This window comes from Triturus cristatus, chromosome 5_1 (assembly GCF_964204655.1).
Source record: "Triturus cristatus chromosome 5_1, aTriCri1.1, whole genome shotgun sequence".
Classification (NCBI taxonomy): domain Eukaryota; kingdom Metazoa; phylum Chordata; class Amphibia; order Caudata; family Salamandridae; genus Triturus; species Triturus cristatus.
In genome coordinates, this window is record NC_140587.1 from 426,683,319 (window position 1) to 426,710,695 (window position 27,377).

Genomic DNA, 27,377 nt, shown 5'->3' on the forward strand with positions numbered 1-27,377 from the left:
AAGAATTTAGGACTTTTTAAACTACAATCTAAGGTGTCACTCTTGTCTACAGGGTTGAAGTCACACACCACTACTGACTGAGCCAGCACACTAGCCACCATGAAAATCAGCCGATTCTTCAGGATCTTTTAATTGTTATCAAATAAATCAGAAATAGGAGTTTCTGCATGGATCTTGATTCATATAGCAAGATCATTTCTGGATGCGGAAAACCCGGTTGAATACAATGAGTAGGTGCCATTATAGATTTACACAAAGCTACCCTTTTTTAGGGTGAAAATATCTGATGCGTAAAGGACCTTCATGGTTTCCGTATGGGTAGCATGATACTGCCTGAAGAATGAACTTATCCGGATCACATAATCTGAATCATTCCAAGTGCAGTCATTGATCATCAAAACTGGATGAATAATTCTCACCTTGAATTAAAAATAACTCACAGAAACAAGGTAGACCGGCCAAATGCAGAGCACTCACAGATGCTATCCAGGATCTGTTCAGGAGCAAACAGTAACAATATGGTGGTGCGCTAGAACAAGGGTTGGCTACCATACAATCCCAAACATAACCCCCAGACAAGGTTAAAATGAAAGTCAAATGTCCAACTTCCAGGAGTTGTGAAGTTCAAGCAGTTTTATTCCTGATCTACCATGTGGTTCATACAGCATTGATGTGGTTACAAGAACAGCCAGCCAACACGTGTTTCGTCATATGGCAAGTAGGCCCTTGACTTCCTCAGGGCTGTAATTAATAAAATAAGATCAAACAACAGTAACTATGATGCATTTAGTGGATTCACCATCACCCACTGTGTGGTGTCAAAATGTTGAATACAGTAAGGTGAAATCTTGCATAGAAAAATCCTGAATCTATATTCATCAGAGCTCCTAAGACAAACTCATTACAGTGACAGTAAGTTATTGAAGTCTCTAGGGAGAAAGTTCCATGACAATCCAAAAGTAGTGGTGAGAAAGTATGTATCTGTGCCACTCACAAAAAAGCATGCATTTAACCAATATAGGTGTGTCTGCCCTCCCCAGTGCACACAGAAAAAATATCTAGGACAACAAAAAGTAAAGAAATAACAAATAAAAGTATTTATTAACCTCTTCTGTGCCCATGACGAGATAGTCTCGTCATAGAGCACGGTTGCGCTGTGCCCATGACGAGACTATCTCGTCATGAACCCCGCCCGCTAATGTAACGCCCGGCACAGGAGGGGGAAAGGGCGGGGCACTGAAGGGGTTAACCTGAAAAGTCGCAAAACATAGTGTAGTTATAGAAGCCTATGTCAATTCCAGTACCCAAACAGTATGCTGTTGAAAATAAGGTATAAAGTAAACACACCAATTCAAAGCCTGCGAGGAGGATTTCCTCCATGTCATTCAGATAGAGTACATTGAATAATACGATAGAACAAGGGCCTATCACCCCCAGAAAAGTATCCGAAAATCATTAAAAACGGCCGAAAATTAAATGACATAACCGATCAGTCCAAAGCTAGAATCATTAAGAGTATATTTGAGCATGTTCTCCAACCAGTGTCGGATCACAAGCCGGCAAGGTGGAAATAGTATATATTGGCAGGCATGAATTAATAAATGTATCACTAGGTTCAAGAGAATATAAAATTGACCAATAAGTGCCATGTGCAGCAGACAGAAGACATACTGTAACCCCTAAGCAGTGCACCAAAGCGATGCAAGCTTATTTAGGCAGGCATAAATGTGTAATTAAGTTCAAGAGAATGTTAAATTGACCAGGTAATGTCATGTACAGTAAAGAAAGATACTGTAACCCATAAGTGGTGCACCACAGCGATGCGGTCTGCTATTGAGCCATGTCTATCTAAGCATATCTTAAATCCAGGTCCCAGCAAAGCCATTCCCATTAAAACAATCTTAGCTCATGTCTAGTAAAAAAAAGTTAACTTAAATCACAAGTCTGCATAATACAATGTAACATCAAAGCAAAGAGGTCCCCAATCTACTTATATAAGTATCAACCGTCACAAGCCAGATAGTACTCCATGTGGCAATATCGGCTTGGATGGTAAGGACCATCTTTGCGGTCCTATAGCTGGACTGAGTCAGGTGACAATACGTAAAAACCATGGCAGCCATCTTGTAGTATATACAGGTCAAGCAACCATCAGCATTTATCCACTTAAAGACAAGCATAATTAAAGGAGTTAAAGAATAGGAAAAACAAAAAATACAAAAGTAAAATGTAACAAGGTAACACAAACCAATGTATCAAAGTGACTCTCGTCAATTTGCCATTTTTTCATAAAGATGCCACATACCACAGAAGACGACGGAAAGATACAGTGTGCTTCTCCTGGTATTAATAACAACAGAGTGAATTAGAAAAAAGGGAAATTAAAGAGTAATAAGTTGCCCAGTAGTAACGCACAAACAAAAAATACCAGCAAAAACATATTTAGTCAGGAAACCACGGCGTCCCGTATAAAGAATTTCAAACCATATGTAAAAAATATATACAAAACGAAAATCTGTATACTGCTTCGACCTAGGTTTGCAAACAGCAACATAGCAGTCAACGCATGAACAGAGCTAACCAATCCAAAAATAAAAATAAATTGTGAAATACATGAAAAAAAAAAAATCAATTTTCAATCACTAGTTTCACCAAATACATTAAAACGTTCAGGTCCAGAAAAAATACTCAATGGTATAGCTATCAAATAAGGTTATTGATCTGTGTAAGCAAATAGGGCAGAAACCTTAAGAAGAGTAAATAACAGTTCTTTTAACAACCACCTGTAAGGTGACAAATCCAGTATAAATTCATGCATTTCACTACCAGTTTCCTATAAAAGGCAAAACGTACACCAAGTATAAAAGAAGCACGGACAGATAGCCCAGAAAAATATTAGATTCTTCCCAAAGGGCATCAAGGGTGAGGAAAATACAGTAAATACATGGTACATATGATGGAACATTTTCATCACAATCCTACAATTTAATGGCGTGCCGTAATCCGCCTTTAGGTATAGCAATTCCATTTTAGCAGCAGGGGCAAGGAATTGACGAGTCATAACAGTATAGGTACTGAACCTATTTCAGAGAATCAGGTTACAACATCCAATCACCTAGAAGGCATAATCTGCTTGTAGGCATTACAAATCAGATTAATATCCAAGGCAGGGATTAAACATGTCACAATACCAGTACAGGTACAACACTTTATACAAAAATCAGTTTGCAATAATCTACTTTCTGAGAAATTATTGCAGTTCATTGCCCTTGTTCTACTGATTTCAATTTGATTACCAAGTAACCTCACAGCGTCGAAGTTTAAGTTCACGATTACCATCAACGGCATCACTTCTGGTGTGATCTATCCCATGGAATCTGAAATTGTGTCGCAAACATCGAGCCTTGCAATCAAGAGTATGTAAAACAATAGGGCATTTCATGGATTTTTGTTTAAACGCTCGAAAGTGTTCAGCCATCTATTCACCAAGGGGCATATGTATGTATCAACATCACCATTTACGATTCTCAAATAGCGATTTTTAAAGAATCGCTATTTGAGAATTGCAAAACGGGGTGTATTTAAAAAATTGCAAACTTTTTGCAATTTCTTAAAATTCCTTAATTGCGATTAGCAAATTGCGAAATCGCAATTAAGGAATACCTGCCCATTCATTTCTATGGGCCAGGAGACCCATAGGAATGAATGGGAAGTAATTCTCAAATAGCGAATCGCAATTTGCTAATCGCAATTTGAGAATAATTTCAAAGGTGCAAGGGTGTCATGATGACACCCTGATGCACCCCTGAAATGAGCGTGTGTGTGCATATGGCGCACCTACATGCCCTAAGGGCATGTATGAGCGCCACGTGGCACTTTGTAAAATTCAAAAAAGTGCATTTTGAAAGGAAATCGCAAATTACCACCAACTGGAAGTTGGTGGTAATTTGCGATTTCTTAAGGATAATTCGCACAACTTGGGTGCTTTTTACATATCATTTAAGAAATCGCAATTTGCGATTTCTTAAATGCTTACGCAAAATTAAGAAATCGCTAAATTAGCAATTCCTTAATTTTGCGATGGGATTTGGCTGATACATCCCGATTACCGATTTTTTAATCGCAAACGCTGTTATTTTGCGAATCGCAGCGTTTGCGATTAAAAAATCGTTTGATACATATGCCCCCAAGTGGCCTAATCTTACTTCCATCGTACATTTTCTGGCATTGGCAAATGATAACAAACCACATATTTTGCACCACAATCAATACGCATAGCAGTTGAGAATCTGCCAGTATCCTTGTAGTTAAAAAACCTTGCTTTATCAAGTGCTCATCTACAGACACTACAACGTCCACATTTGTGAAAGCCTCTATTGTGGTCAGTGAGCCAAACCTTTTATTGTTGGTATGTGCGGATAGCTTGGGCTAATCATTTTAGCCAGCGTTAAGCCTCTGCTGAAAGTAATACTAGGCATTAATGATAGCTACGAATGTAGAGTCATATCAGAAATCAGGTAATGCCAGTGTTTAAGAATACTGTAAAGCTTGCCAGAGTCAGGGTGAAAACTAGTAATAAGTCATATTTTGTCTGATGTATCCTTCTGTTTAGGTCTTAGCGTAGACAAGTGTAAGGCGGCAAGCCCTCGTTTGCCTTTTTCACCACAACCGGTTCAATATCCGACAAGGCTCTTTCGAATTCAGCATCTTTACTAAAATTTCTACGACCCCTTAACATTTCACCATAAGGGATTGCACTGGTTTGTGTTTTGGGATGGGAGCTGGTAGCACGTAGGAGTGAATTACAAGAAGTATTTTTCCTGTGCATTTTGCTGCAAATGTTGGTACACTTGCAATACAGTTCTATATCCAGGAACACCATTCGCTCATGGTTATGTTTAAAAGACATATTACAATCATCCGTGTTCAGGTAAGTAAAAAAAAGAAGTCATTAAGGAGCTCCAAGTCTCCAGTCCAGATCATAAAACAATCATCTGTGTACCTCCCTCAGTAATGTATGCAGTCAATCCATCTAGCTCCTTTGGGACCCCATATCCACTCTGCCTCAAACCATCCCATAAAGAGGTTAGGAAGAGACAGAGTGAATCTGGAACCCATTGTGTGACTACTTGTACCACGTATAATCTCACAAAAAGGTCAAAATGGAGAATTATAAACCACACACGGTACTACTCCTATATCAAATCTCATAAAAAGTACCGCAATGGAAAAATATTGAAGAAGAATTTCGAAGTGTACAGAAATTATACCTATAAAAAGTTTTAAGTATAAAGACGAGAACCCTCACTCACCGTGATGGTGACATGCTTCATCATTGGGTTTCCTCTTACACACAGTGTCCGCAAGGTACTCTGTGTGGGCTATAACTCTCCCTCAGGAGAGGAGCTTGAGGTGTTCTACACTCCAAAGTGAGTATGTGAATGAGGGGCAGAGTGCAAAACAATATCAAATGTGAGTTAAAACCATCTCTATCAGGTTGTCCTGAAAAGGCACTTTTTGTCCGGCGTAAGTTATCAGACCATTTGTCCAATTCAAAATTGACTGTTTTATAATAATGAGTCAATGCTATTACCAGATGGCAATTGGGGAGTCCACCTACAGTTAGACTTGAGTCTGCTCTCCACACTTAAGTCTGTGGTAAGTACTAAGCCTGTTAGTAACATGCTCATCGTGAACGTCGGGGAACAGACTGGAATATATTCTTAATGATTCTAGCTTTGGACTGATTGGTTATGTTAAGTATTTTTAAAGTTACTCTGAGTGGAATAGAGGAGTTCCTCCTTGCAGACTTTGAATCGATTTGTAGTTAGTTTATATCTTATTTTCAACAGGATACGGTTTGGATACTGGCATAGACATAGGCTTCTAGAGCCTTATATTTGAATAACACTTCGTTTTGCGACTTTTCAGGTTAATAAATACTTTTATCTGTTATTTCTTTCCTTTTAGTTGTCCTAGATATTTTCTCTGAGTTCACTGGGGAGTGGCAGGCACATCTATATAGGTTAAATGCATGCTTTTTTGTTCTTACTCTAAGTGGCACTGTAACTCAAAAATATGCTTTCTCATCACTGCTTTTGGATGGACATGTAACTTTCTCCCTAGAGTCTTCAATACCATTGTCACTCTAATGGGTTCGTCTTACGAGCTCTGGTGAATATAGATCCAGGATGCTTCTAAGCAAGACACACCCTAGAGTCGAAATCTGAAGGTGGCATTGCTGTCATACACCAAAACTCACTGCAACTTAAATGTTTCAGTATAAAATACCCAACCTTTGAGTGCCTAAGGGCGGAACTCTCCTTGACAAACAGAAAGATAACCAAAAACCACTTTATATACCTAGCCCCCAGGTAAAAAACAACTCTTTACCAAACACAGAATCTGTTTCACTCAGCAATCGCTTCTACTCTTTAACAACATCTTTCTAGGGGACTCTAACCAACACTGGAATGACACAAGCAATGCCCAAGCTGCTCATCTCAAAGAATTTGAGCAATAATGATCTGGCCCAGTTCTGCACTGGTCCAACTCGCATGTAGGGCTCCATCCTAGACCTTCTCATAGCAAGGAAGAGCTGATCACCATGCACTCTAGAATAACGAAGGACTGGTCCGGTCACAGTATGATCAGTTTCCACATCAACTTAGAAAAACTAATGGTCAGAAGTCAAACATACAAGTTGGGATGCTGGACTAGAGACACTAAACAAATCACCTCCTTGGAACGCTCATTACAATCAATGACCACTTCTGACCACTTATCTGTCTTCGCAAGGCTGAAGACCCTCCAACAAGTGGCACCTTTGAAATGCGAGAGGCAAAAAAATAAAACCCTCCCACTCTTGGTACAAAAGGGATCTAAAAGAAGAGAGGACAGCTCAGAATGACAGAAAAAAAATTAAGTCAGGAACCCCTCAGCTCTACATCTCTAAATATACAGATACAAGAAACATATCTTTAAAGTTAAACTCACCTTCATCAAGTCCCAATTAGATGCCGCAAAGAACGGACCAAAAGCATTCTTCACTATCATTAAGGTATAAATTTCCCTCAGTACAGACCCAGACTAACTGCTCAACAGAGAAATGCGAGAAATCAACATCTTCACACACAAGATCAAGGACATAGAACTATTACTGCCCAATACACCTCTGGATGAACATTGGACCCATCCCCACAGCTGAACACCATCCATGACGACAGTAACAACTCAACTGACACCAAGCAGATACAGCCGAAGCGCAAAAACAATGCCTCGCAGCTCAAAGTCGGAGCTCCAAAAGTGGACACTCATTAAAATTGTAGCCAACACAAACCTTGTCGCACACATCAGACACAATAACCGGAGCCTTAATCAAGAGCTCTAGCCATCTCATCACCCTCCTCTGGACCACAATAGTCCATGCTTGTCTCTCAAGGTATAGTCCTAGACTGCCTGAAAATGGGACAAGTCACACCCCTTCTCAAGAAACCTGGAACCGATGCAGAAGATTTGAACACTTTTCAACCTGTGTTCCAGGCCAAAAAACTCAAAAATTGGGTTTACCACAACTAAACCAACAAATCATGGACTACACCTTTCTAGGCTATTACCAGTCAAGATTCTGAGCTGGCTGCAGCATGGATACAGCCATCTTCAACATCATGGATGATGCCCTCGCAATTTTAGACAAAGGATTAATCCTGCCTGATTATACTTCTTAATCTCTGCTCAGCCCTTGACAAGGTCAAGCACAACATTCTACTACACACCCTAAAATCTCAAAAGGGTCTGAGTGGTACAATCCTCGAAATAGCTCTCCTCATCTCAACAATCGCATTCAACCAATCAAATTAAAGGACTATCAAATCATACCTATGGTAACCAAGGAGTTACTCAGGGTTCTAAATCAAGCCCAAACTCTTCAATTTCTATATCGAACCCTTAAACTCTAAATACCCACCCCCCGGCCAATATGTGATGATATCTTTATGCAGATTACATCACTCTACCTCAAAATCACCTCCACCTAAAACTAAACCTATGACAGATTAACTTCCTTCTCATCTCTCCCCCGCCATCTCTCCCCCACCTCCAAAGGGCAACTGGCTCCACCACCTGAACGCCCTAGACTGCAATCTGAAAATCACAGAGTACTACATCTCTCAGAATCTCCCTTGACCAACACTTAAACATGACAGTCCATATTAACTCTACCCCCAAAGACGCACTATACCAACACAGGCCACTTAGGAGAAGTAAGACTTTCATTCCCATGCCAGACTTCCAAAATGTGGTTCAAATGCTTGTAATCTCCTGACTAAAATATGAAAATGTAGTGCTTACTGGTAGACCACAATCTCAACTAGACCCATTAAGGACTATGCTCAATGCAGCCGCTACACTAATAACCGGAACAAGTCGCTACAATCGCATCACACCATCTCGGACTGCACTCATGCTTTAGGGTTGATGAATGTGTTGAGGCCCTGGAATAATTCTTTGGAGGAGTTATCTGCCTGATCGAGTAGGTTAGCAATATGCATTTTTCTAGCTGTTTTTGAGTTGCTGTGGTATTTGGAGAGGCCAGATTTAAACCTTTCTCGGTTGTGATGATCATGTTGGACGCCAATGTCGTTCTAATTTCTTGCATTGGCTTTTTTCGTTTCTGAGATTGGTAGTGTACCAAGGTGTCTGTGGGCGTTTAGGGGCCACACGATGTGTTTAAGGGTATCAGTGTATTTATTGTGGATACTATATTTTCCTGGAGGGCTCTGAGGCGAGATTCAACACTGTCCGAGTCGGTGTACTGTGGTGGAACAAAAAAGTGTCTTGGAAAAGAGTGGGTGTCAGTTTATGCCACTGTATTTTTCCCGGGGGGTGTGACCCTTTCGGATATTCTGCTCTTTAAGTCCTGTAATGCATAATTCAATTTTAGAGTGGTCTGACCATGTAAGAGGGTATGTTGTTCAACAAAGGATGTTAGGCGAATTTGTGAGGACTAAATCTAGCGTGTGCCCTGCTGTATGAGTCGGTTCTTTATTAATTTTGGTCAATTCAAGAGTCTCAAACTTTGTCAGGAGAGAGGAAGCGTCAGGATCACATTGTAACACTGCAGTAAACTACACACTTCCCCTTGCAAACCACCTACATAGGCGAGGAAACCTCACCAACAGCAGGGAACTTAGAAATGAGGCAAGCATTCCATACCTCTACGAGGGATGCTTCACCCATTGTCTTTTGTTTGAGGGAAACAGGTTACTGGGATTCAGCAAACGTACCCCACTTAAACCAACAGTTCAATGGGAGGAGTTTCCCCCTAGCCTTACTCCACATAACCATAGTACTTCTCCTACCCTGTGAGGACATATCAGCCAGTTATTTGCCACTCTTCCATACAGCAGTGGAGAGGAACAAATCTTTACCCATGCGTTAAGAATTTTAGATGCATGATTATCACTGAGATTTTAAGAAGTGGTATGTCTAAGAGCTTTTGACCCAAAAAATAAAAAACATCTAGGAAAATCTATTGTCTTCCTGGGAGAATATTGTGAAGATTTTAGAATAGCTCCTTACCCATCTGGCTGTGCAAACATAAAATATAGGAGAACAACACCTTTCTCACATTTACGTAGTGGGGAACAACTGGAATTCACTGTCAATGTACAATGTCCTACCATACAAAATTCCCAACACTTCTACCAAAAAAACCTTTGCCAAGAGAACCCTACCAACTACAGGTATTTCTGACATTTACAGATCTAGGGAAATCCCTGGCCTTCGTAATTCCATCACTTTTTCATACCTACAATGCCTCCTAAAATGATATTTTGGGCTTTTAAAAAATTAACTTTCTTACAATTTTCGCCCGAATGACAGCAGAATTTGGACTCATGGAGGGGGAGCTCTAAGTGAAAGCTAGAGGTCAGTTTAATTCAGGGAGTTGTGTTGTAATAGGATCCCACTCAAGTTTCTTAACCAGAGTTCTCTGCAAATCTAACAGTGTTAAAAACAATTAAATTAACATTTATACAGTGTAAAACACCAGAAATTTCAGAACTGGACAAGGATCACATGCGGTCTTAAGAAAAAACACAGTATGTGCATGATGCCCATTTACCGACTGCCCAGCCCACGCAAAATCTTCAGCCCACTGCTATCCTCTGAAAACTACAAGAGCCAATACAATCAGTAAAAACTTTGTCTCATTCCTGCCCTTTTTCAGATTTAGAGAGTTACCAGTTTGCTGTGTTCTTGTACATGCTCGGGATGCTCTCGCACTGCTTAAAATGATTGATCAGTTTGGTTACATCCAAACTAGCCTCACCATGAATAAGAAACAGACAATGGAGTATAGAAAATGTAGAACAAACGAAAGTGCTTTACTGTCCAGTGCAGAGTGCACACCAAGTGGTAGTTGCCCACTACCATCAACAATTCAAAACCAAAACTAGTGTAAAGGGACAAATTCTATAATCTGTACAAAATGCTATTGCTTTTGAGTCCAAATTCCAGCTATTTGGACTCAAAAGAATATGGACATATGAAACATTACTTGTATAGAATAAATAAAATCAGCAAATTGAAGATTATAGAGAAATAAATATCACCACAATGTAATATCCATGATACAATCTTCCAAAAGATCCACATCTCCATATAATAATATCCATATTATATTTCCCGAAAGTAAATATAATAATTCTTGTCACAGATCACTGACACCCTTCCCATCAACACCATGGGCTGAGTTGGACTTTTTAAAATGACTGCATTATCCAAACTTATATATGGTTCAGAATAATCCTAGGGACTGGCCTGGAGACTTCAACACCATTTGAGGCCTATCTCAAAAGTTCATGTGGAAGGGGAAGGCCAAAAGGATCTTGTGTGAAAAAGAGCATTTAATTCACATAGGATGTATGACTTGGCCGATATACAGTTATAATATTGAGCCTCACAACTTTTCTTTATAAATGAATAGCTAGTTGGTGATTGAGACAACCCCTCAATTCGGGACTGCACTGCAGCTCTTTAAAGGTTCCATGCAATTGAAATACCTCTATGTCTCAACTCCGTACTCTGTATAAACCCACAAAGGTGGTCTTGCCCTGCACAGAGACTGATGGTTGGCAGAATAAATTAAACAGGAGACACCCCCATACAGCACGGTATGATAATGAAACAGATATCCGAGCTGAAAAAATTCTAACAATGGGACCCGAGCCATGGGTCACCTTAAACCGTTCAAGGTTATCTCAGAGTACTATGGGATACACCATTCGCAGTTTAGGTTTCTGCAACTAAGACCCACACTAGATCACCATAAAGAAAAGTTAAGATTCCAGATTCAACCCCCTAGAAACCATAGTTACTTCGGAAAGATTAGGGAAACACTGATGAGCCCAAAATAAATCGTTCCCTGACAAATGCTCCAGATGGATTTATTGCACTAAACCATGCTTGTAAGAGCGATATGGTGCTGCAGGAGAAGGAACAATGAGGCTTGATTGGCTCCCTGGGAGCTTGCTGCATCAGAATGTCTGCACCTACTTCAGATATTTTTCCACAGATTCCATTATCCTCCAAATACATTTTGGAAAGTGGCTTTTACTGAATCCAATGTAGGGCTTTACTGAATGCGTTTCACTGAAGCCCCTGCATGCTGTAGGGTGGAGTGTGGGAAGGAGGATGGGCATTTGTTCCATGTCACCTGGAAATGCCGGGCGACCTTCAATTTTTGGTAGAGAGTTAGCCCAACAACATCCAGGGTTCTGGGTCAGCCTGTGGGCCTGTCTCTGAAAAGGAGCATGCTGAGAAGGATGGGAGAGTTGTATTGTTCACGATCTGTGCATTACTAGTGGTAATGGGTTGCCTCATTGTTTTTTTTGAAAACCTTTATTCGTGCATATTAAAAGAACAAATACGGGCCTACAACCTTCAGGCCGGCCACGATACGGTTAAGCACGGATACAAACATTACGGCCCCTGTGCTTCAACGGCCAAGATTAGCAACGATTTATGAATTATACACTGGAGAGATCCTTGACACCAGGGGGAGGAGAAGTGAAGGTTAATTTAAAGTGTTTCAAAATAATTTTATCAGGGAAAAAGTCAGTGAAGAATAAGAACCAAGGAGATTCGAGTCCGCACGATATCTTCACCACACGGGAGAGCAGCAACATCATTAAAACAGCAATGGAAGTAAAATCTCAGGCAGTGGGGCAATGCAGTTATATAACAGGATAGTCACATGAGCAATTACGCACCCCTCCAGTGCCGCCCCCACTCAGTCAACCCCACACCCGGGCCCAGAATCGAAACAAGTATAGCGCAGAAACATAAAAAGAAAAAAGGCCCATAGAACTAATTAGAAACAGTAAATCACCCCCCCACCCTACACCAATGCGGAGGCTACGGCCTGCCCCCCCCCCAGCATAGTGCCTGTCGCCCAATAAACCCGAAATATAGACAAGAAAGAGAGTAAGAATAGAGTAAAGAAAAATAAGAAAACATTACACCTATGATAAAGGGGGTAAGAAAAGAATAGGACTATACTAATCTAAACTCCCAAAAAGAAGAAAGTGGGGAGGAGCCTACGTGGGTTGCCTCATTGTTAAAATGGATACAGCTAGGAAGGGCGGAGTGGGTGAGGGCAATGTACTTCTGAGCAATTACTGAAGGAAGCCTACTGGGCTTGAAGCTCCCTCAAGAAACATTAGGATTTGAGTTCCTTAGGGGGGAATTACTTCAAACAAGAAGCAAGCTAAACTGGACGCAAAAGGAGCGTAGGTTTGCTTGCCGTAACTCTACGGCCCCTCATTTCGTATGCAAGTGCATTGTGGTTACAATTTCTTATAACGATTTCTTATACATCAACTTGTACGATATACTGTGCTAAAAACTTAGAGAATGCTTATTAATTTTTTTTTTTGCATTTCACAGTCACTTCAGGAATCGCTCCAGGAAAGCACAATAGTTTATTACTTGCATAAACTCAAACCTCTAAACCGAAATATCACTTATACTTTCATTTCTGGAATCATATGTAACAGATTTTTTGTTTGTTGTATTATGACCTAGATTTGAATTACAAACCAAATTAACACATTTTAAGACCTGGATGTTGGGGCAGAAGGTCAATAAATTCTGGGAACAAAATGCAATAAAAATTGTGCTATTTATGATAACTTGAACTATGCAACTCAATTCTCAAGTATAACCAGAGGCATAAGACTTGTTTAGTCTAGTATGCTGCACAAATTCATAATCTAACCCTAGTTTACATTTGAATGCATTGAAAAGGTGGAAGGGTAGAAGAAAGTGTTGTAAGCTAAAATATGATACCCCCAAGTTGGCCTTGCCAGGATTTGAACCTGGATCATCTGTATGGTTTAACAGAGGCTCCCAATGAGCACAAGACCAGCAGCGGGGGCAAACTCCGGACTACATTAAAGTAAACGAATAGCATAGAAAATCCTCATAGTACATGTGTGCTTGAATGGTTACCCAATTCAAGCAAATTAATATTGAACTTGTGTACATTTTAAAATCCTTTCATATAGGTTCTAATAGGCTAGCGTCTTGGGAAAGGAAGGAACAAGATGGATATGTAACGTTTACAGCTAAACTTATGAAGGTTTGCTACACAACCACAGAGCAACATTATTTCTACCTTGAACGTTTAAATCTGGCATAGCTTTTGACCTTTTCGCTGGCAAATTCAACCTTGGGTCACCAGTTGTTACGCCAAGAACAGTGCCCGATGGAATTTCTGCTGGCGATCGTACAGCTATTAAGGAAGAAACAAAAAAAGACCAAAAACTTAGATATGCATTAAAAGAAAAACCTTTTGCAGCGACTAAAGTATTTAAAATTTAGACACACCAAGATAAGTTACTTATTTGTAAACTGAGTTCTCCACAATGGGTATTTTCCAAAGTCATAAAAGGCAATATATTTCCATGCATGTTCAGCAGTGCAGCAATATATATTTTTTTTAATTAAACAGCTCATCAATCCAATGAAACATACAATTGTACATATGACAGGAAAAAACACCGCAGCACACTGAATTTACAAGAAAAATAAATCAAGAAATGATAATCCTATATAAACTGCAAAAAAACGAAACAATCTGTCCCTTTCAAAAACACCGGAAGCTGTCCTTTCCATTAATGTCCAGGAATGAGTCAATCAGGCAATCAGGCAATTTGTTTTAGGAGGACTCGGTGAGAAAGACCCAAAATTAAACTAGGATCATTTGCAGATGGGTGGTACTTTTAGATTTTCAGAGGGAATACCCATTAATTAATCAAAGGAGTACAAGAATCACAAATTGTATCCAATATCTGAGGCACATATCCTGAAGCATTAAAGAATAAACAAGCATTTACAATGCAATGGTCTCGGCATTGGTAAAGTTAGAGCTATTGGCATTGCTCATGACAATGCCGTTTCTTTAAAGGTTTTAAAAACACAAACATAAACAAAAATAATGTCATGAGCAATGCCAATAGCTCTAACTTTACCAATGCCGAGACCATTGCATTGTAAATGCTTGTTTTAGTCTTTGCTGTGTACTACAACACTTCTCTGTGAATGTACATTAAGCATGGCCACCAGGGTTTTCTTGGATACTGGAGTATGTAAACCTGCCACTTGCAAACAATTGAATTACAAGGTTTTCCAGGGGTTCAGGAAATCTATCAATAACATGGGTTATCATAAGAACCCAGATGACGCAGATATCTCTTCACAAAAAGTGTTAGAATCAATCTTGTCGCTGTAGGTAGCTTTTTCTTTTCTTAATAATCAGCATTCCCTTCACAAAAAAAATGTACGAATGCATTCTTTTTACCAACTTGTACCATAAATAACTTTTTTGTGGCCCGACTTTTTCACATTGCCCATTATTTTAAATACCCTTTTCCCTAGCTTCCTTCCTCAAAATGTTACAATTTTGCAGGTGCTCATTTTGTCGATGACATCCAATTACTTACCCAACCTACCCCTGCAGTCTCTAAGATATCTAGCGGGAATGTAGTGAGCGAGCCCTTGCATAACAGTGAGATGGTGTGGTGGGCGCTTGCACCGGGAGATTTACCCGACAGGCACAGCTAAAGATTGGATAGGCTTCAAGCTTCTCAAACATACCCAAATAATAACTAGCATGGGGGAAACCAAGAGTAACTGTGTATGTCATTTGCTCAAAGGCACGCACAAGGTGGTGGTAAAACATTTGGATATTGAACAGATGAATGGTACTTGAAAGCAGACTGTAAGAAAGTACAATGCTACAACTTCAAAGAGTTGAAAAATAAGAATTTTATGAGGCACATTGTCAACCACTTCTAAAACAATGCACCTTGGAAAGCTAGGAAAGGAATGAACTACAAGCAACTGACAGGCAGAGAGTCATGCTAATTCATGCCCTGCCCTTCACTGTGCACAAGGGCTGGCTGTCGGGCGGCGACGCGCTCTTATGTCCGGCTAGAGGCAGCGCCTGATCTCGGGCGTCGAAGGGGTAGTTTTAAGCAGGAATTATTTTAAAATCAGTTCTACTTTGCATCACCAGGGAATAGTCACTAATGAAATAATGCATCCATTTAGAGCAAAATAATAAGCAGTGAGTTTTTGACGTGTACAATACATTCGGCATCAGTCACGAGGAACAAACGAGATAACGGTTGCTTCCAGGCTCTAAAAATATAAATGTCTTCAAGCAAGCTCCAAGGATGCACGCCAATCCTGCCACGGTAGCACGGAAAGAAGAGCGGCACGCTGCAGTGTTTACACGCCGACTCCTTCATCAGCAGTCACCAATCTAGTCATGGTTTACATCAGTTTTTAAATTCTGTTTAGTTATGTTCGAACATTATGAAGCCTGTCAAAAATAGTTTTAGCTGTCTGGCACGGGGGTTGGGGGGTCAATACAATGGCTGTGTTTCAGCACTGGACTCGGGCGCACTGCTTGCAGAAATGGCAATAAAAGCTTACAGGTTCTTTGTGTTTTTACTTCAAGTGCATAGGAAAGCTAACACTGCCACACATCTCTCTGCTATCAAACGAGCACGCGCCCGCCACCCCTGGTAACGAATGAGGCGATTCAGAGCACTACAGGAAGGCAAACAATATGCAGAGAAAGGCTGGAAAGCAACGTTGCAAAGAGTGGCCGCAACACAAATCATAGCAGTGAATTGCAATGCCATTTAAAGAGTTTAATGTGACTGCAAGAGGTGGCAGCGACGCCACGGATGCCAATGGGAGATGCTGCAGCAGGTGGGGGGAGGGGCAGAGGGGGGCAGCCATGGTTGACATTTCCACCATACCTTCGTGGGTAGGCTCGGGGTCCGGAGTGAGCGAGATGTCGTCCAGCTCGCGGAGACAGAGCCACTCCCCGTCCATGGACACTCGGAATTTGCACAGATAGATGGTCTCCATTGCAGCCTGCGTGATCTTGTCTGTCGTGGGGGTTGGCATGTCACTTTGAGGCGTCAGGGCCGACATGATGACTCAGCTGGCACAACAACAAAACACAATCCTAAAGAGAAGCCTTCTAAAATACAACGCACAAATACCTCACCGTATAGGATGGCGACAAAATGATTATCTTCGGAAAAAGGGTTTCGAATATCAAAGGCCACTGGTGGTCTCCCCCTCCTTGTCCTTAAAATCTAACACGGCTTTCACCAGCCGTACAACAAGCTATTCATCCCCATCTAGCGCCATAAAGCAAACCTGTCTCCCGGACGATGGGCTCTGCCTCAAAACGAAATAAGAGCCTGCTAGCTGGAAAGAAAAGGGGGTGAAAAACAAAACAAGACAGTAAATATGGGACAGAAGAAGCAACAGTTATATGGAACGAGGGGAAGGGGCGGGGACCAAAGAGCAAGTGGCCAAGTCCAAGCAGACTATAGCCGCCATCTTCGAACGGGTCACTGAACTACAATCGACCCACACTAACCTCCATTTTTAAAGAGGACGGTCGCCATATTAGAACGGGATGTGAAATGTCGTAACTGGACTACTACCTTCGTTTTAGGAAAACACGAAGAACTCTATCTCGGAAAGTTCTAATTCAGAATTCGAGGGCAAACTTTGTACAATAATGACTGAAAGTGGGTTACACAACCACAGATGCATGCTGCTGTGCCAGTTGTCAAATTCATAGTTTTTTTGGGAGGCAGGCTGCAAGAAATCAGCAAAATAATTCGTCGTTATCAGCGGCGTCATAAGCAGTCTATAAACAAGTCATTAATAATGGATACAGATAAAACGAGGAGAGCGAGACCAGGGGAAATGGATACCGCTGGAAATAAACGATTCTGGATCGGCAGCGCGCGCAGCGTTCGGTAATCTCAGCAGCAGAGGGATGAGGCACGTGGAGGGGCCGGGATGTTTTTTCATCGCAGTCTGTAAAGAGGGAGAAAACAAGGAGATCAGGTGAGGGAGCAACGCCGGAACACCACCGCCTTTCTCCGAGGCACAGCAAAAATGCCTCTGAGAAAGGGAGCGTCCTTTTCGGATTTGGGGGCGTGTTTTGCTGTTGTCTCCTCCCTGAGACTTCTCGCAAAAAACACGCCCCCCGATCCGAAAAGAACGGGGCATAATCGGAGTGACTGGACCTCTTCTCCAGTGGCTGGCCAGCATTTAAGAGGCCAGCCAATGGAGAACAGGAGAGAAGAGGGGCGGGTGCAAGCCCCTCTTCTCAAAGTCATTAAATCTCGCGAGCGAGACTGCGCAAGCGCAGCCATCGCTAGCCGAGACCTAAAAAGGGACTAACCTTCGGTAACGCTTTTTCTGGTAAAGACCATCTAACCGCAGATTTGATGTCAGGACTGGAGGCGAGGATTAGGATTTCCTTCTTCGCTTTAATCCAACATTTAACAACACAGCAGCCATTAAAGTCATAAAACTACTTTTTCCATGACCACTAGGGAAAAAACCCACAAGAGTTCGGTAGTCCTTCTCAAATGTCCATGACCAGGTCCCAACAAAGTCCTCTGTTACTGCCTACTCTCCCTCTTTCTTTGCTGATCAGCAGACAGTTAAGTGGTGCTTAATTTTACCCTCATTTACTGTGTTTACTGGTTTTGTAGGAACGCCATGCCTAATATCACACTGCAGCGCATTTGATTCCTTTCAGATTCCTACACAGTCGCTGGACCAGTAGAGCTCTCCTTATGCGACTTGACCCCGATTTGCAAACGCGGTGCAGTCCTCCGCTCCAATGGAGGATGCTGCGGGCAGCCAAGACACTCTGGCCTGCTGCGCGTCTCCCGTATCGGGAATTCAGACGCACACTGTTGGAGCCTGGGATTGCTCGTGCCTTATCCCGGCTGCTCAAGAGAATGCCCAGCGATCCGCTCGGGTCTGTATTCCCCTTGATTTCCATCAAGTGACGCTCCGCTCGGGTCTGTATTGGTGCGGTGCACATATTTGAAAACACCCCAAGTGGTCTGTTGATTTTAAGGCCTGGAAGGCCTATGTTGGGACAGTTACCGGGTAGCATAAACCCTATACAACAGAAGGGTGTTTTGTGTTCCTTGGGGTTACGCCCATAAATATGTGCCTTTTGGCACGCCCATAAGTGCCTGGGTTCCCCCCCAGGCCCATAATTTTGACACGCTTGCATGTCCACAAATTTTACCAGAACCCCTCAAGCCACACTACTTTAGACCTTTCGTCTGGTTAGTCCCACAGCATATTAATCCTTATGAGGAAGACTCATTGGCCTACCTCCAATGGGACGAGGATTTTTATGAGGCAGTTGACACCTCGATATATAGGCCGGTTAATGAACTTATGGCCCCCATTGGGCAAAGACTCTTAGACAGAATTTTACAGGAATGGGCAAAAATTGCCCATTCCACTGCTCCAACCACGGAGAAACCTCCCCAAGATGCTCTAGGTGAAGGGCCCCCGCCCCCAAAAAAAGAAGTGAGATGAGGGAGTCGATAAGGACACGTTTGATCAACTTAAAAACAGGCCTTTTTAATTTGATCCCCCCCACCCCAGCTTCTGATGCGACTAAGTTAGTCCAAAGCAACAGGATGGGATTCCCCAGGGGATTCAGATGAGGAAGCAGGTTGCCCAGATCTTGGTGGACAGCCACAAACCCTATGCCATTGCCAGAAGGGGACTCTGATATGCTGGACCCAGGTGACATTGTCCATCCTAGATCAGCTGAGTCGGTTCCAGCCGAGAAAGTGGCAAAATGCTGTGGAGCGGCTTAGGAAGCAGTTAGAGAATTACGCCCACAGTCACCTTAGAGCAGAATGCCCCCATCACACCCTAGCAAGGAAAGTGTCTCTCACCCCCGACATAGATGCAAAAATGGCCACTATTTTGGCGAAGTTTGCTAAGGACCCTAAGGGCATTGATCAGTCTTGCCGTTTGTGCCACGACAAACTTCTGTGTGCCATCGGCCCTATGACCAAAATATTGGACATAGCTGAAGAATCCAAGGCCTCTGGTTCAGTCATTGCCCCGACGCCCTCTCCAACCGGGCGCAGCACGCCATATGTTTCATAGGCTTTGCAAACTGCCCTGTCAACGGCGCATCGCCTCTCCCTTCTCATCAAGGTAGACCCCAAGTTAGGGGACTTTGCCTCTTCTGAGGCAGGCGCAGTGGCACAGGGAGGATTATTCGGGGACTCCTGTGTGAAAGATGGGGACATTTGTGGTGACATTTACGTCACTAGACAAGGCGCAGGTCATGGCAGGGGCTGCTGGACCAGCAATTTCTTCTATTCTTCCTCCTCCAGGGAACAAGGCCCCCAGCCTCGGACAAAAATAGGCTAATCCGCGCTTCAACAACTTCTACCCGACACAGGGACAATGCCTCCCTGGAGTCTATAAAGGACAAGCATGCAGTGGTGGTGGAAAAGGTGAGTGTCCTTACCTCTGCCCAGCTAAAGGTGGGAGGGTGGCTGGCGTGGTTCCTCCCAGCCTGGGCTTCTATTACATCAGACGCATGGGTTTTACAGACGATGCACAGGTTCCAAATAGAATTTCACGGTTCCCAACTCCAATACAAGCATCCCTGCCCCATTAACTTCTCCGCCCACAATGCGGGGCTAATAGACGAAGAGGTGTCAGCCCTCCTGTAGAACAAAGCCATCTGTCAATCAGTGGTACATCCCTAGGGAATCCTCAGCAACTTCTTTCTAGTCGACAAGGCTGACGTTAACCTCAGACCTGCATCAACATCAAGGATTTCAACGAGTGGCTGGTATACCGCCACTTCAAAATGGAAGGCATTAATCTCCTCCGGGACATGCTGCTTCAATCCGACTGGATGGTGCGCCTGGACATGGAAGATGCATACCTTGTGGTGCCAATCATCCTACCTCATCATCTGTTTCTGCAGTTCATATGGCATGCTCAAACCTTTGAGTTCCTCACTCAACCCTTTGGCCTTTCATCAGCCCCTTGGTGCTTCACAAAAGTGGTAGAGTTCCTGCGAGCTCAGGGTATACGGATTATCATCCACCTGAACGATATGCTCATTTAGCCTAATGTCCCAAGAAACTGATGATGCACCTCCAGACGGCGATAAATCTGTTGCAATGGTTGGGGTTCGATATACACGAAAAGAAGTCTCTATTCACCCCAACTCAGAGGGGCCATTTCTAGGGTTCTTCATAGATTTCACCTCTTCATCCCAGAGTCTCCCCTCCCAGAAGATTACAAAAATAAGACACAAACTCCACCAAACTCTGGCTAGAGCATGAATGTCTCTCAGAAAAATTGCCCGTAGTGAGTCTCCTCTCCTCCTCGATTCAAGCGATTTTCCCTGGCCCTTAACATAAATCCAGCCTTGCAGCGTCTAAAGGCGCATCATCTAAGGAAGGGACTCGCAGTTGGTTCAGTTGACGGACGAGGCCAAGGAAGAAATTGAGTGGTGGCTTACCCACATGGAGGCCTGGAACGGGAGAGCAATCTTCAGTTTCACCTCCGATCTGGTGATAGAATCGGACGCCAGCAGGTCCGGCTGGGGCGCCAGGTGTGGGGATTTCTACACAGGGCGGAAGTTGGTCACCGCTAGAAGAACACTTGCACATAAATTGTCTGGAGATCCTGGTAGGATCATTCTCGTTTCAGGGTTGGACAAAAGATCGTATTCAGTCCTCGGTCCTGTTAAAGATGGACAATGCCTCAGAAGTGAGCTATATGAATCACTTAGGAGTAAGAGATCACATGCACTAGCAGACATGGTAAAGGAATTTTGGAATTTCTGCCTGAAAATCAGGTTTTGGTGACCTGTGGGACTCCAGGATTTGGAAGCTGGACCCACTGGTCGGCAGGGATTAACAGACAGGTGGAGCCCATTCTCGATTGACCTGTTTGCATCTTGCCTCGATCACCAGCTACAACGCTTTTTTAGTTGGAGGCCAGACCCTGTAGCAAAGGCAACAGATGCATTTCTCCATGACTGCAATCCGAAGGGGTTACATTTCCCCCCTTCTAGATGATCACCCGGGCTTCAGCTCAAGTTCGCAGACAGAGGGCGGACGTGGTCATGATAGCACCTATATAGAGGTCTCAAGTATGTTTTCCAGTTCTTCTGGAACTTTGAGCTTCTCCAATCAGACTACCCCACTTTCCTCACATTGATGAGTCCAGACAGGGAGCTGCATCGGCTGGTGACCAGAGGGTCTTTACATCTCATGGCGTAGCAGAATACAGCCAACAGTGGAAATTCAGACCTTTCGAGCCATGCTGAGTTCCTCCTATCCAGAGCCTGGGCAGATGGTACAATGAAAGGCTACAATTCCTCCTGGACAAGATGGGTGCGTTGGTGTCTGCGATGGGTAGTGGATCCCGTGGGACCTGATGTAGTCTAAATTCTTAATTTTCTGTCAAGCCTAGGAGAGGATGGATTGGCATATCGTTCAATTAATGCCACTCGATCAGCCATCCCAGAAGGACATGGCCCGAAAGATGGGGATACAGCTGGTGAGCGAGCATCCTTTTGTTTGCAGACTGCTTAGAGGGATTAGTCTTCTCTACCCCCAGAACCGTGTTATGGGGTGCTTTGGGAGGTTAATTTGCTATTGAACCTTTTGTCATGGCAACTGAATCGGTTTTTGTCCAGGAAAGAGATTTCAGTTAAATTGGAAATGTTAATTTGTTTCATCTCGTATAGAAGGGTCTCAGAATTGCATGCCTTAAATGTAACAGCTTGGGTGTTTTCGCCCAAAGGGGTAGTTTTCACATTAAGTAGATGCACCCACTCCAATACCCGCACAATTTCATATCCAGCTTTTGCAGATTCTCCTAAACTGTGTGTGGTGAAATGCCTTAAAGCATATGAGGAGATGACTGAGGAAATCTGCCAACCGTCCGAGAGATACTTATTGCAGTAAGAAACCCGTACAGAGCTGTATCCTCACCTACAATAGCCTGTTAGGTTCGATGCGTCAAGAAACTGGCATTGACAGGTTTTAGGAGAACCTTCAGCAAGAGGTGCAATGGCCTCTAAAGCTTTTTCCTTGGGGGCACGCTCGGAGGATCTCATGCATGGAGCAGACTGGTCTTCCGAATCTACTTTTAAGAGATTCTACTTTAAGCCAGAGGCAGATGTAGCCCAATTGGTGGTAAGTAAGTTTTGAAATCGCATAATCCTCACCTCCGGTCCGGATATAGAATGAAAATTTGTTTAGCTCAAGTGAAGGCAACTTTCAATTCTATAAAGTATACGGAGGCGAGAATTATCCCACCCAGCTATCAAGTCAGACTCTCCCGCATTGGAGTGAGTAGTCTGCTTTCATTTATCATTAGCATGGTTAAGGCTATGCCATTAAGTTTGCAATATTATCAGGTTCATTGCGGAAGTTTGCATCACTGATGTATGCAACTGGCTTAAGAATATGTCGGAATGGTCACTGACGCAATGTGTCTTTGCAGGAAATGATGGGTCTAAAGAGGACGTATGAAGGAAACTGTTGGTGTGATTCACGCAAAAAAAGAGGGAGAACAGGCAGTAACAGAAGACTATGTTGGGACCTGGTCATGGACATTGAAGAAGGACTATCAAACTCTTGTGGGCTTTTTTCCCCCTAGTATTCATTGCAAAAGTAGTTTTATGTCTTTAATGGCTGCTGTGTTGATAAATATTTGTTTAAAGCTAAGAAGGGAAGCATAATCCTCGCCTCAGTGTCCTTAATAGAATTGAGACTTACCTTCACTTTAGCTAGGCACATTTTAATTCCTCCCCTTAAAATATTCCCAAGGTGTCAGACTGGATCCGGAAAATCTTGAGCAGTACCTCTGTGCTGCGGCAGGAGGCACGGATCGGCTCCGAGTCGGAAGTGTTGTGTATGGTTGCCTATAAAGTCTCCACCGCGGCATGTTGACATCAATTACTTTCGGGACTATTTCCACACCAAAAGAGCAGAGCCATGTTGGACTGAGTATGACCAGTTTGCAGAATCTAACCAGATGTTGGAGTGAAGAGTCTATTTCGAAGAGAAGGAAGGATCAGCGAGGAATCTGTGGTTAAATTGAGTCTCTACCAAAAAAAGTGTTACCGGAGGTAAGTAACTTGTTAATTCTTATAGAGAATTCTATTCCAAGGTGAAGAATCTGCCTTTAGATAGCCTGGTGGGTCTGGGAACGGCTCAAACCAGTAAGTCCTGGACGTCCAAATGGTCAAAATTACTGTCCTGGCAGACCTGACCTTCCAAGCAGTAATGCATCCTGAACATTGGAGGGACATCCATGTAGCAGCTTGGTAGATGTCCAGGACAGGTATCCCAGGGTGCTAATAAGCTGGTTAGCTAATATATAGCAGATCTTGGTGCATGTAAAAATCCATAGAGAGATGGTTCGTTCCTCCACAGCTTTGCCCTTTTTTGCTCCAGTGAAACCAATGAAAAGCTCATCATGCACCTGATGCTCTCTGGTGCGATCGATGTTGAAAAAGAGCTCTTTGGCTCAAAATGGTGGAGTCTCTCCTCCTCTTTAGAAGGATGCGTTAGGGCAAAAAAAACTGGGCAGAGTGATGAACTGGCCAACATGAAAAGGAATAACCACCTTTGTAGAAAAGAGGCACATGTCCAAAGAACCAGTTTGCTGGGTAAATGTTGCTGTAAAGAGAAAGGACAGATCGATCTTTAAGCTTGCTGATGCTCCTGGGCATCTTGATAGTTAGGAGTCTGAGCAAACAACTATGCAGGGGCTCAAATGACAAGTCTATAAGGAACATTAGGACCAAATCAAAGTCCCATTGCGGCATGCTGAAAGGGGCTGGAGGGAAAAATTGTTGCAAGCCATTAAGAAAATGTGTCACACCAGGTGACTTAGACAATGCGGGCTGATCCGGCAACCACAAAAAATCCAGAATGACTAAAAGTTAACCTTAAACGGTGTCCAGGACAGGCGTTGCTGTTTGCAATTATAGCTCCCAAGGGAAAATTTGTTTCCACCTACAGCACAAACTGCTGAACGGATTTACACCAAAATTATCATGAAAGTAGAACTTTACTCATAAAGGTGTTTTTCTTGATTGGCCTGCAGTCACCTTGAGTAAAACATTTTAAAAAATGACAGAAGGGTTTGCAAGATTAAAACTCTTGTATCTCTCTGCTGTATTAAGTCACAATTTAGTGATTTAGGAATCCAGCCAATCACAATCTGAATTTTTAGACAAATGCGATTAGCTAGTGAAAGTCCCTATAGATTTCCCCAATCACCCCCCTCCCCAATCCATCCCCACCCATCTAATCTTGAAATGTATGCATCAATTAGGATTGGAGTTTTTCACACTTTGGAACAATTTCCACAAAGAAGGTGAAGCACTATAAAAAGTGTCTGTAGGGCTGTGGTGGGGTGAAGGGGGTTGGGGGGGGATTGGCTGAAGTGCAGGGGATGGCCAGAGGCATGGAAAACAACTAATATACCAGGAAACTAAATATACAAAGCTGCAAGTTTTGAGACTCATGAAACGTCATCTCTATAGCAGCCATTTTCCCCAATTGATTTCTCTACCATTTTGCAGAAAAAAATACCGGATATAATTTATGACTTTCACAAAGGTTTAAAGAAAGTCAGACTGTGTGCAAGGCAGATGTAGAAAGAGACAATATGACAGAAGATGTAGAGCCAAAGGTTGCGAGCAGCGGGGTTAGGTGCATAGCCAACCCCCACGGCAGGCTGGGTGCAGGAACTGTGGCCAGCCCATGCCATCTTCATCCCAAGACCGTGTGCCGTAGGGTTTGGGAATAAAATGTATTAATAACAAAAGAAAATACAGAGTTATGGTTCTGGCTCAAACAAGCAAAACTCTAAACAACTTGTGTTACCCAGCCTTGCACAAAAAACCCATTTGCAAATGGAATTCTGACTTGCGTTATATGCACTGCATGCCATACATGGAACATTAGTGGTTTTGCAGGACTGAGACAGAACCATAACTCAGTTTAACAGTTTTTCCAGTGAAAGACTGAAAAAAGAACTAGTAACTTTGTAATATGATCCAATATTGAATCTAGGGATTCTGGTGGTGTCAAACTAGGGGAAGGAAGGCAAAGTTGTGTGTAAAAAAACCAGAACACCAGAGTCAGCAATATAGGACCATATTACACGTTATCTGTTATATAGTTTTTTAAATTGCATGTTTCGTTTGAAAATTCTGCAAACTGAAATTAACACTAGACGCTGGTTGGAATTAGAATGTTTACCTTTTCTTTAATGAATAAATAGTTGAAAAACATTGAACAAAGGACGGCCAGTAGAAATATGAGATTTTGTTCCTGAAGCATTAACACATAGTTATGACTATTGAATTTGAGCCAATTTGCAGATTTGATAACAGTGCTGTTATTAGTTCAAATGGATGAAAATACTTTGAGAACATGTCGCAAAATTTGCACTTCTGATGAATAGTAACGATAACCCTAATGCATAATTGGATCCTGTACAGCAGCATAGTCCTAGAAGACGTGGACATTTTAAATTGTATGGGGCGTGTAATTAGGATGATGAAATCCACATTTTATAGCAAACTGAAATATGGGATTGTATAATACTGCATTCTGCGCAACAGAAGCGCCCCAACATGACTATGTGTGGAAACATTACACAGTCACTGAACAAAAACAAAGGTTAAAGCATTGGTATAGTTAGGTGTATTACTAAAAAGAGGACGTTTAAAAACCACACATAAAATACTGAAATTCTTCAGATCTAGTTTAGTGAACAAACTATAACTTGCGACCCCGTAATGCACTGCTTATTACCTCACAAATTACATGACTCATCACAAGTTAAATTACATCACTGATGACATCTCAAATAAGATACCGAGGTCTGTTCTAGGCTAACTTATGTACTAAAACATGGTCCAGTTTAAGAAGTTTGCTCCCCTAGGTAAAATTACATTGTGCCTCACTACCTAGCCAAGGGGAAAATATTTCCTACATGTAAAGTCAACTTGGAACACATCTGTTTCTGGTGCTCTACGAGGCCAGCTGCTCCTCCTTTGTCACAACGCATGCGCTGTTGTCATACAAGTTTCAGGTGGCTAGTAGGCAGTGTGCACTTGTAGTAACTACTTGTGCACACTAACCAGTAAGGTCAAAGCCGGATGTTAAATAATACATTAATGCAAACACAAGGAGATGAGGAACGGAGCGCTGAAACTTTTCAGACACCCCCCACCCCCCCCCAGTCACAGTTCTGGGTTGAATCCATCATCGTTCTTTAGCTCACTTCGCCACCTCAGTTCAGACACAGCTATATGCAAATCAGTCTTGACCCTGTGCCTCATGGGAACAGTCCAGTCCATACTGCCAAGCCAGGTCTTCCCTGGACCGGAAACAAGCATCCTGGGACCGGTTTCCCCAAGATAGCCAGGCTCCCCTCATCAGCCAAGCTAGCTTGAATCCAGTGGCAAAGTGAGCAAGGAACCCACGTCTGGGAATACCCTGCAAACTTAGTGCGAACAAAGCAGTCACAAGGAGATGATGGACGGAGCACTTAAACTTTTCAGACACTCACCCCCAGTCCCAGATCTGGGCTAAATACATCATCGTTCTTTAGCTCACTTCGCCACCCCAGTTCAGACCCATTACATTAATGTCAGATTTTTCAACTGAATTCTGTGGCACCTTTCTACAATTATATACACCGTCCTATCCACGTGGAACACTTGTATATAGAACTGAATACTGCAAACTGAGTGAGACCACTAATCTTTCTGAATACAAATATTGTCCTTCCAAGTAGGCTATGCTAATGTGTAGCTACCCTATATAATAGTCTTGAAAAAGTTAATTGAGGAACCAACGTGTGTCTGCTGTTTCTCTGCATCTTAAATCCTAATGTACTGACTGCAAATCTCTACAACATCAAACGCATTGACCCTT

General features: G+C 42.6%; 1 protein-coding gene across 1 annotated transcript in view; it reads right to left on the reverse strand.

Moving 5' to 3' along the window:
* POP1 (POP1 ribonuclease P/MRP subunit) overlaps window positions 1-27,377 on the reverse strand; it is a 354,117-nt gene that overhangs the window by 183,544 nt on the left and 143,196 nt on the right. The window contains exon 11 of the mRNA XM_085605196.1: window positions 13,679-13,795. Coding sequence (XP_085461322.1) covers window positions 13,679-13,795 — 117 coding nt within the window. The remainder of the gene's footprint in view (window positions 1-13,678; window positions 13,796-27,377) is intronic.